The sequence below is a fragment of the Mugil cephalus genome, chromosome 20, assembly GCF_022458985.1.
Source record: "Mugil cephalus isolate CIBA_MC_2020 chromosome 20, CIBA_Mcephalus_1.1, whole genome shotgun sequence".
NCBI classification, from domain to species: Eukaryota; Metazoa; Chordata; class Actinopteri; order Mugiliformes; family Mugilidae; genus Mugil; species Mugil cephalus.
Window position 1 is genome coordinate 6,316,814 of NC_061789.1, and position 11,490 is coordinate 6,328,303.

The following is an 11,490-nucleotide window of genomic DNA, read 5'->3' on the forward strand; positions in this document are numbered from 1 at the left end:
GTGACTAGGCACCCAAAGCGTCCTGTTATGCAACAACTGACCTACTAACATACATTTAGAGACTCGGAGAGAAGAAGGAGGGAGAGAGGGTAGAGAGAGAGAGAGAAAGAGAGAGAGAGAGAGGGATTGGAGCTAACATGACATGAGGAGCGGACTAAAAACAAGGCACCGTGTTCACACTCGCGCATTTACCTGCACTAATCGCAGAGCAGCCGTTTGGAAAGTGACGGACTGTGCGTGTGACAGCAAACACACGGCGGATGCGTAAAAAAGCAACACTGTTGGGACGAGATCAGCAGCACTGTGTGCGGATTCAGTATTTTTTCACAAAACAAAAGAGGTGAGTCATTATTAATAACATTATTAACAACGCTTTCGCTGCTCGAATATCACTGAATGTGACATGGCACGCGCGCATTTTGGGTGTGATTCTCGCATTTTCTGCTTGGAGTGTTCCTGCTCCGCGAGCGTTTTGTTTTGGTGCCTCAATGTCAAGGCGAGGCTGCCTGCCTGCCTGCCTGCCTGTGTGAGGGTCTCTGTGTGAGCGCGGAAAGGGGATGGGTGGGTGGGTGGGTGGGAGGAAGTCGTGGTGGGTGGGTGTTGGGGAGGGGGTAGCCAGAGGTTACGGGATTCCTTCAGAAGGGGAAAAAAAAATAAAAAATTAAAACAAGGTGCGGTTGTGGCGCTGTTGGAGGAGAAGGTGAATGTGGATTGTTGCGCGGTGCCAAACGCTGGAGCGAGGCAGGGTCTGCGCGTCATCCCCCGCTGCCAGGTTGTGGCGTTATGGTGCATTCCCCTGATTATATATTCACGGATTGTTGTGGTGCATTCAGGGACCGGTGTGGTCTGTTTACCCCCCTACACTCACACCTGCTTTCATAACACACGTGGCTGATGAGAATGTTCAAATTAAATGCTTTAGGGATTCAAATCATTATAATTATTATTATTTCAGTTCTGTTAATGTGCCGCTTTAAAAATACTCAGTGCCTTATTTAAATGTTGCAGGGACTCTGTGTGCGCGGACTATTTATACCCGGGTTCTTTTGGGTTAGTAGGCTACTTCATGCAGACAACTGAAAAAAAAAAAAAAAAAAATCCCATGCAGGCTCCGCGGACACACTTCTCTCCGTCACGTGTAGCAGCTCTTTGTAAAGGTTAACGCGGCTGTGCAGCCCTCAGGGTTAACCCTTTAGTGGCCCGGCAGTCCCTGAAGGAGCACAACACAAACCAGGAGTGAGAGCGCGAGGCATGATCATCTGGATACGCGCGGACACTTCTATTGCTTGTTTTTTTTTTCCTCCTTATTCTACCTTTTTTGTTTACGGCTCGCACTGAGCGAAGAATGGTGAAGTCCCGATGGCTCCGATGAGTGCGAGGTGAGGTGTGGATCAGAACATCTGGATTAAAAAAAAAAAAAAAAAACAAATGTGGGTCAAACGCTCCCACGTGTAACCCAGTAGACAGCTAAAAGAAAAACAGTATTTTCAATTTAAAATAAGAATAATATAAGTGTGAACAATGTTTGTTGAGATTTTTTTTATTTATTTATTTTTTTATTATTTTTTCCGCTGTTGTTGAGGCGTTTGGTGAATTTCGTGGCACAGTTGGGATGCGCGTAATAGTCTCCTCGGATGACTGAGGATCCGATTAAATATGCATGATCGCCGATTTGTTAGACAGTGCAACAAAGGAGTCGTGCGGGGTAACATATTTCTCGCAATGTGCCTCTTGCCTGGTGAGATTTATCCGCGGACCTGTCTTGTGCGCCCTCTCCGTACACGGGCGCGCTACGACAATAAATTTCAACCTGTTATTGACCTTCCAGCAGCTGGAATATCTCTGTGCGTGGCCGCGGGTCGCTGGTGTAAAAAATCATTAACCTGCTCGCAGGATTTTATGCAACGTTTTACTCCTCTTGGCTGCATTTTTACGCACAGCTTTGTGGTTTATATGGCACTGCACGTGTGCGCCGTAGCCCTTATTTTCTTGCAGTTTTCTTCAGAGAAAGGCCTTTGTGTAATGTCCACATGATATTATGAAAAGACTATTCAGAGGCTGAAAGGTGCGTGAGGCGTCTCCTCGCCGGAGCAACTTGTAAACATTTTACGCGTAGCGAGTTGCGCATGTGCCGCGTCCGCGCGCATGTATAGGAAACATAGGTTGCATAATAAACGAATTAAATAATTAAAATGGAATTAAAGAATGGTGGGGGGAGATTATGCAATAGGCGGAAACCCGTAGTCTGCGGCTATGCGGCGCTGCGCTTTGCTGCCAATTGGTTTGCGTACGCACACACACACACACACACTGGGTCTCTATGCCAGCTATGAATGTAGGTCACATCAGTGCTGAGGGAGGGGAGGGATTGGGGGGGGTGCGTGAGGCGCACAACCACCGCTGACTAGAAAGGCAGAATCAGAACCCCACCAAAAATAAATCCTCACCCTGTCATAACAAAGGGAGGCACGCAGACGTATGGAAGCCAAACTAAATAAATTAATAAGCAACTTCGCAGACTGCTGACCCACTGGGACATCTGTAAACAAAATGGTGTGTGTTCTCGGTCAGGTTTCCATCCTACTTTGCGGCCTCTTGACTTTCTCGGGGTTTCCTGGCACATGCGAGATGATAAAAGACGAGGGCCTGGCTTTGTTATTGTGCTGCGGTTTGGAGGCAGCAGAGAGGCGAATTACGGCATTTAGTAGGCCAAGGGAGCACATGTGACTGGTGCAACACATGGACTGAGTCACCGCTTTCCTTTTTTTTTTTTTTTTTCTTCTTTCCTCTTTGAGAGACGGGTTGATATGGCCTGTGTTCGTGGAACAAGGATCTGGCTTGAACAGGACTCCGCCTTGCCACGCTGCCCTCCTTGACTTATTTTTCTTGGGAAGAAAAAGTCAGGTCAACCCCCCCGCGCCCCACCCCCACCCACCCCCAACTCCCCTCAACCCTTGGAAATCAAGCACACCCCACCCATGACCCCTAACTCTGCACCACGTGCCATACATTGCATTCTTGGAGGGTTCAGTGGGGAGAGGGGAGAGGGGAGGGGGGGCGACAAGGCAGCAATTTCATCATTCTCCCTTGCCCCCCCCCCCCCCCCTCCTCCTCCTCTTACTTTTATGTTAGACCTGCTCCCATTTCCTGAAACGCTCCACGGAAACACGTGCATGGGGTTTGGAACCCTGTCCACCGTTTCCCAAAGCTCGCTGCCACATTTAGACTCCTGCGGTGTGGGCCCTGCGGCCGTGTGTGTGGGGGGGGAGTGGATTCTTTTACTGTGCTATCATTCCACAAGTGCCACAGAGACCCGGCGCTGACACGTGGAGGATAAATGATAAATGGCAGGAGTAATGTAGGCCAAGGGTGCGCGGAGCGGCGTCGGCGGGGGAACGAATTTGTAAATCTGTAAATTTGTGAATTCGGAATCCGTGACCTGCGGATGGGTTGTAATTTCGAGAGGGTGAATGAAATCAGAAGCGGTAGCTGCGAAATAGAGTAGCAACACCTTATTATGTGATTCATTCACAGCTGAATATCGAGGGAGAGACAAATAGATGCAAAAAAAAATAAATAAATGAAATAAATAAAAAAAAACAGCCGCCTCGCTTGCCAGTTAATTAAACGCGAGAGCTGATTCAGAGATACTTGGAGATGTGCAAAAGACGCACGGCGTGACGTCAATCAAGCCCTTTGTTACCGAACGTTGTTTTCTCACCGTCTGCATGTTAAGCCACTGGTTCAGAAGAAAGGGAGACAGAGTCCGATATGATTGGCTGCCCCTTCTGTTTCCCCCCTTTTTGTTGCTAGGGGTGACACATTCTTTCTTTTGATGCAATACCAACACTGTCGCAATTGCCACTGCCCCCCCCCCCCCCCCCTCATCCAGCCACTGCTCTATCTCCATCCCTTTCTTTGTTTTAACAGCCATTGATTCCCTTCCATTTCTTTGTCTCCACTCCACTTGATTTCCACACGAGTCTATATTTAGGCGATGCTCTAATTCCGCGCACCTCCTTTTCTACTTTCCTTCTTTTCCTCTTTGCACTCCCTGACACTTTTTTTTTTGTGCGCGTGTTTGTTTTACTCTTTCCGATCTTTCCCTCGTCTCCCTCCGCTTCACCTCTCCGCCGCTGGGCTGACCTATATTCCAGCGAGCCGTACAGCGAGAGGCAGCGAGACTTGTGTTTACAGAGTGCGGTCGGTCCCCAGTTTCTGGGTCAGTGGGACAAGCGGAGGAGAAAAAAAAAGAGAAGAAAAGTCTTTCCCCCTCGTTATTTTTCACTTGTGCCCCGACAGCCACATGTCAGAGGCTCACGAGGACGACTGTAAGCCCTTCAGCCAAGGGAGGAAATGCAACACCCCGTCTTTACTTTATTACAAATGTGGCTCAAATGTGATGAGGAGTTAAGATTCAGAAAAACAAACACAAACCCAAATCTGGCCTGAAATCTACGTTCATTGTGAGGAATTACGTAATGGGCGTCACATCCACGGGGGAAAAGCAGAGTACAATCAGTCCAAACACCTCGTCAGATTATGGGATTACAGATTCAGACAGTGGTGTTGCGGTCGTTACGTAGCTCAGCATAGGAGTGAAGAGGTGGAGTGACACCACCTATTTAATGTATGAGGTCAGTTACGCTCTGTTACTATGGATACATTTAAAAACACACATCGTCACGTGTGTGTGAGAAGTTGGGATAGTGTATAAATAGCATACCGTTTAAGGTGCGGTCAGGGTTTTAAGCTTTTCAGGTGTTATTTTAGGGAAACATGACACACAAGACAGAGGTAAGGGCAGAGGACAACAATAAAATGATATGCAGCATTACTTGTCGGCACGTTGGATGGTTCCAGGCTTATGTCCTTAAAAATAAACAACAGGAAGTCAATGTGATTTAAAGAAATCACATCACATCTCTATAGTTTGATATGTAGTTCATTATAGACCATTCCTAATTTCTATATTAGCATGCCAGCATTGGTTAATTAGCTCTAAGTAGGAGACAAAGCTGGAACTGATTTCAGGTCTATTAGTTTTGCCGGTCATACACGCAACACAAACCATTGAGCGAATTCAAAATTTGACTCGCAAGTCATCATCAAAGTTATTACAGTTCATCCTCGGGGGGATATGAATGGTTTCACCAAATTTCACAGCGATCCACTCAGCTGTTGTCAAGACTTTGTGCTCTGAAATATAAAACTCATGTTGGCGATTGAGAGAAAGTCAAAAAACCTCTTTGGAGGTAACAGGGATTTGAACGTAGAAGGATTAATTATCTTTTAGCTTGTTTTTGTTGATTTGCTCTAATTTAAATACTTTAGTGTAAAGCCACACCCGTTCAGCTCATTATCGAGGTCTCCCTGCTGCCTTTGGAGCTCTGGGGCACCCATGGCTACGACGCTGTCTGGCCACCCAAATGTAACAGTCCCTCCGTCCCACCTCCCGCCTCCCTTTTCCTCCTGGGGCCCTTGACCTATATTTATCAATGCCCCACCTCCCAGCCACAAATCTCTCACCCGAGCCTCAGCTTCTTTATCCTTGACCTGCATTAGCGGATGCCTTTGTCTGCCTTATCTGCTCACTCTGCATCATTGATTTGGCATCGAGTTGTTTTGGCGAAGGCTTTGGAAAAGGCTGCTACATTCCTCTGCGGATGAATGCACGGGGGGATAGCGGTGTTTCAGCAGTGTTTTTGTGGATGGGATTTCTCAAGGGGAAACTAGCCTCTGGGGGAGCTTTTTTTTTTTCCAAAGAGTAAACCAGAGAGCTGCTCTGCTAACTGAGTCACCATTTGTTCTCCGTCTGGCCCAAATAGTCATAAGGCAAAACTAATAAGCCAACAAAGTCTAGGTTTCATGCCCTCAACGTGTCTCAGACTAATGTTATTTCTGTGGTGGTATCTGACAAAAATGCGACATGTTTGACATTAGGCGCCCTTTTTTTAAGCCACGGGTGACAAGATGAAACGGGATCATCAGCCTTGCAATGAACTCATTGCCCGCATTACATCACAAAAGTCAACATCAACATGCCAGGCAAAAAGGTCAGGGGTCATAGGCTGCAGACAGAGCAGATCAATGGCGGGGCCAAAAGGTCAGACAGTGAGGTCTAGCAACCATTCATCGGTTGCCAGGAGCAACACAGTCATTAAAGACTGACAAGGCCCCCCCCTCCCCAAAAAAATGCAGAGGAAAGCTATGCAGGCAATGTGTGTGTTGGAAAACAGGAGGAGAAATGACAAAAATGCCTTAAAAGTAACAATGTCAGTCTTATACAAGTGTGCATAATGGAACACCAGCCGTCCGTGTGGATTAACATATCTTTTTCTTCTGTTTTTTTTCTATCTCCACAGCCTTTCATCTTGCAGTCGACTGCAGAGAGAACCGAGGCAGACAGAGCGCAAGGCTCCCCAAGAGACTGACATGCTGAGGTAGACAGGCCGACCTACATCCTGCTGTTTGTGTGGAGATCTAGGACACTTCTGCGCCAGCATAGCTCAGTGTGCTGCTCTTATGCCAAACCTTTAGCAACCAACAAAAGCAAGAGTGAAAAAGAGGAAATCTGAGGACAGATTCAATCCACTTACAGTCTGTGATACTTTAAGGAGTCCGGACACCAAGAACTCTTCCAGCGGATAAATGAGGGTGGCTAATGCTGAGCTCCAGCTGTTCTTCATCTTCCTGGCCAATTTGGACACTTGAGTCCCCTCTTGGTGTAACTACACAGAACTTGCAATAAATAGACGACCTTTGGGAGACGGGCTGTTCATCACCTCCCCTACATCCCCCCCGACCTCTGTTCTAGTTCTTTCCTCAGTCACACGAGCAAATTTTCAAGCTGGCTGCCAGCGGAAAAGAATGGAAAATCTGACTTCGGCTCTTAAAACAATAAACAAAAGCTCAGGGAATAACCTAAACTGCCTTGATACCTACAACACGTATGAAGAGTCTCATCCCGCTATTCCAGGGACTCCAACTCGTATAGGAAGACTCATCAAACCCAAACCCAACATGACCTGCAGGAGAAAGCGTGAGTTCATCTCCGATGAGAAGAAAGACGCCTCGTACTGGGAGAAACGGCGCAAGAACAACGAGGCCGCCAAGCGCTCCCGAGAGAAGCGACGTCTCAATGACATGGTTTTGGAAAACCGTGTCATTGCACTGAATGACGAGAATGTGAGGCTCAAGACCGAGCTGCTCCAGCTGAAGCTGCGCTTTGGCCTCATAAGCACTGCCTCCTACATTGAGAAGAGCCAACAGATTGGCGGTGGAAACAACACAAGTAGTGGCAGTTCAACCTCCTCCTCCACTCAGTACTACTCCAGTGGTTATTCTAGTGGTTCTCAGGTGATGATGAACTCTGACTCCTCTGAAACAGAGCAGTCGGGACGTAGCGAGGGCCATAGACAGCTGGTGAAATACTCCCCACGTGGCTCCCTCTCTGACATGTCCGATGGATCCTCCAGGGACAGCCCTGAACCGATGCCCTTTGAGATCAAGCAGGAAGGTGACAGGCTGGAGATGGACATCGCCAATGGCACCACCACCCAGATCATGTTCAATGTCCACCGTGGCTTGGCCTCTGTGCCCACACACCATCAGATTCAGCAGCATAATCAGGAGATTGAGGCTGCTTATCACAGTCAACAGCAGCAGCACCTTCAGCAACAAGTGCAACCCCACCAGGAGCCCGGTACCTCTGTCAACCAGGCTGCCCCACATCCACCTGCTGCCCAGAGGAGCGTAATTCTGTACGGTGCCAGCAGTGCCTCCTATCCTGTGGACGCCCTGACGAGGTCCCAGGACACTGATCTGCAGAGCAGCGGCAGCAGCCCGATGTGTGTCAACCAAATGCCCCAGTCCTTCACAGAGGGCTCCACAGACACACTGGCTGAGGTGACAAAGCAGCTGGAGAGGAAGACACTAGACTCCCCTTCCTGCGAGCTTTCAGACAGCCGCAACGAGGCCATAGAGAGGCAGGTGTACAGAGTTTGCCAACTTTCCCAGCAGCAGGACCAGCATCAGCAACAGCAGGAGAGCGATTCCCCCGCAGAGCGCCTCCATAAACACCTGGAGGGGGTCAGCCACTCGCACCTGTACCACCATCTCCAGCAGCCTCATCATTCATACCTCAGTGCACAAGACGAGGAGCCACCTGTGCTTACCTACGAGGGGGGGCCTAGGAGTGAGGTTCACTACCAAGGCCAATCAACATCCTCTAGAAAGGATGCCACATCTAGCGAAGGAGATCCCTGCAGCCCCGACAAGGAGGCCTCCACGGATGACGACGAGTCCACGCCTTCGTCCTGCTCAGACATGGGCAGCTTCCACAACCAACATGTTCCCGGTGTCCTCCAACCACCCTCGCCTCTACCCCCCTCCCAGGGCTGTGCTCAGGCCCAGGGGTGGGATCCTCAGGGGGAGGTGAGGGGAACAGCACTGCCCCACAAACTGAGACTCAAACACCGGGCCATGAGCACCGGAAGCGCCGGCAACTGCTCCGGCCACGAGTCCCCGACCACTCCTCCCTCTGCCACGCCACCCCCTCTCCCCCAGCATCCCTACTTGTCCCTCACGCCTCCACAGAACATTAAGCGTGAGAGCCAAGGGGGCGCTGGGGAGGGGGCCAGAAAAGAGAGCGGGAAAAAGGAGACGGGTGGACGACGGAACAAGAGGAGAGATTAGGGTGACATTTTTTTTGTCAAATGACAATTTCTCCTCTGAGAACTACCCTGCCATCATGCCTTTGCCCCTTCCTCAAGCCCTTGGGACAGAAAACTGGGCTTTTCTACTCCCCCTATCCCGCCCCAGTATCACCAAAAAGACTGGAAAACTTGTGGGGCTGTAATATATTTGTATATGTTGTACAGACTTGTCATTTCTTACATCTTCTCCATACTTAACAGAAGCACTTTTGTTTATGTGATGAGAGGAGGAATGGAACTGCCGGCTTTTCTACTTTTGTCGTCCACCAGTAAAACAGCAGAGTACATCAACGAAAGCACACTTCGATAACTCACAAAAAGGAATGTAGAGAAATAAAAATGTCAAGCTTTATCAGTACTAGAAATTTGGTACATATCTGACTGTAGACGAACATACACACATGTATGGCTGATTGCCTTAACTAGAATCAAATGCAAACGTACACCGGGGACAATCCCGCAACCAAAGAAGCACCAACGCCAACGACACTACAAAAGTTCCATACCTCTTCCCAGACCCTACCTCTACCAACCCATGCTCTACCTAACCATCTCCATCATTTCCTCAAAAGATTGCCATCACCTTTATTTTTTAAAGCACTTGGTTTGTATATTACTGTGATATATGAACATATGTATCTATTATAAACATATATTTTGGAAAAGAAAATTGAATACAAATTCGCACAAAAATAACGAGGGTTCTGAACGTGACCACTCAATTACAAAAATTGCCGTACAACCACATCGTCTGCCGTCGATGCAGGAACCATACAAATTTAAAAACAGATCTCCTGATTGTCAAGCTTAAGCATTAATTGTTATTTAATGCCCTGTTTACACGGAGATGGCCGTCCAGATTGGAGCGCCAGCAGCACTGAATGGAAGTTGTTTCTTGAGGCGAAATGTTTGGATTTATTAACCTTTAACCAGCCTTTAAATAATCGGTGGACGTCACCAGCTGCAGGCTATAACAAGCCTTTAGTTTATTTGAGCTTTATTAAACCATATCTTGTTGTTGTTACCGCTCACCAGCCCCATGTATTTATTTCCCAACCCTTTTTCCACACGCCCATCACTGTAGAAAAGCCCACGGGAACATAGACTGGGAATGTGTACAGACCTTATTAGATGCATACATCTATCTCAGCCCTGGTTGTGAACGTTAATGTAGGCATGGGACGCAAGAAACAGGAGGAAATGAGGCTCACGTTAACACACTACAGCGCACTGAGTTCTGGAAAACAAAAAAAAAAGCTCCTCCTGTTTAAAGAGTAGCAGAGCCATCCATGGCTATTGATTACTTTGGTTTTGTAGTGTGACCAAACAGATCTGATCCCAGATTTATCAAGTTACGGTGGAGTAAAATCTAATGCGATACCAAATTTGTCTATGAATTGGAGTTAATGAAGAAAGTTGCCTTCCCTTTGTCTCCCATGTGCCTCCATTGTTCACTTTCAGGGGTTGTTCATCCCTCTCTTGTGGTTGTTCTACTACTACTGGGCAGTGATGAATTGCCTTCACTGGATCCTAGTTTAACAAATGTCTATGTACCATGTTTGGCTTTTTGGTGCTTGTGTATAAATGTAAAGTCCCCACCCCACCCTTGAACAACACTGTAATGTTTGTTTCATTGGTTTTGTATCCTCTTTTTAGTCAAGGTGATGTTCTGTTTTCTTCTCTACTGTGTCTTTGCTCCTCCTACTGACTGTGATGACATGTATTTTTGCCTCATTCCTCCTCACCCCCGCGCCCCCACCCCCATCCCCTCCTCCTCCTTTTTTTCCAGCGTGTATTAATCAGTAATGTTTGTGGTTTTGCTGATGGTTTTATGAAAAAAGACATAAATGGTGTTTAGAGATGGGTGGTGGTTGGTCAGGTCGGTCATTACCATCGCTTCCTTTTGACATGTATGTAAAGACACTAATGTTCATTGTGGAAGATGGGAGCATTTCAAGGAAAAATAAAAAAATGTTGTTGACCTTTCAACATATCATGAAAAAAAAAAGAAGCTGTTGTTCTGGTGTTTCTTTGCGTGGCTCAGCGCAATTAAACTAGTTTAGCCGTTACCCACGTGTTTGTTACTGAATCATCCGCAGCCCACGCCGAGGGACTGACACCGTCTAAGATGCTTTTAGGCAGCAGTTACTGTGCAGATACAAATCACAGTCTGTGGGCAGCTTGTGCAAAAGCTTATCAGACTTACTGATCGCCAGTTAGGTAATACATTACGCACCAACTGACATAAGAGAACCAAACTCAAATAGCAACCTCGCAGAATTTCATCTCTCCCTCCTTTATTCCTTGAGCACAATAAAAAAGTTTCGAGATATAATATCAAAATTCAAGGCGAAAGACGAAGCTCAACACGCACGCCCTGTGTTCTCCTTTGTGCGTAGAGAAATCCTTGTGTGAAGATTACAATTCCCCCGTGAGGGAACTGTAATCACTCCTTTTGGCATCGGAGTTTATGAGAGGAGCTCCACGGCTGACACACTGACACACTTTGCCCGGTGGTGCCTCAAAACTCCCTGGCAAGCTCGTGTGATGTAACACTGGCCTACTTCTACTAACAAGGTTAATGCATTAAAATACCACCAAACGCAGCAGGAAGCGTTCGTGGGCACGAACTTCTCTTATCAGACCCTTAAGCGAGGCTCTTTCCGCTTTAGCTCGGCGAGACCCTTTTATTCCAACAGCTCGGAACAGGTGCGCCCCACTAAAATCCTGAATATTTATAGCAGAGGAGCAGCTCGGGTCGGGCCAAACGCCG

The 11,490-nt window shown here is 47.6% G+C and overlaps 1 protein-coding gene across 2 annotated transcripts; it reads left to right on the top strand.

The window, feature by feature from the left end:
* Nucleotides 1-10,668, top strand: LOC124997684 (nuclear factor interleukin-3-regulated protein-like). 2 transcript variants are annotated; one of them, XM_047571599.1, is made up of 2 exons: nucleotides 1-340; nucleotides 6,366-10,668. In XM_047571599.1, the coding sequence occupies exon 2, from the start codon at nucleotides 6,871-6,873 to the stop codon at nucleotides 8,695-8,697; it is 1,827 nt and encodes a 608-aa protein (XP_047427555.1). In that variant the 5' UTR covers nucleotides 1-340; nucleotides 6,366-6,870; the 3' UTR covers nucleotides 8,698-10,668. The 2 variants fall into 2 exon arrangements, with proteins under 2 accessions (XP_047427555.1, XP_047427557.1); XM_047571601.1 differs by lacking the exon at nucleotides 1-340 and adding an exon at nucleotides 347-1,379.
* The last annotated feature ends 822 nt before the right edge of the window (nucleotides 10,669-11,490 follow it).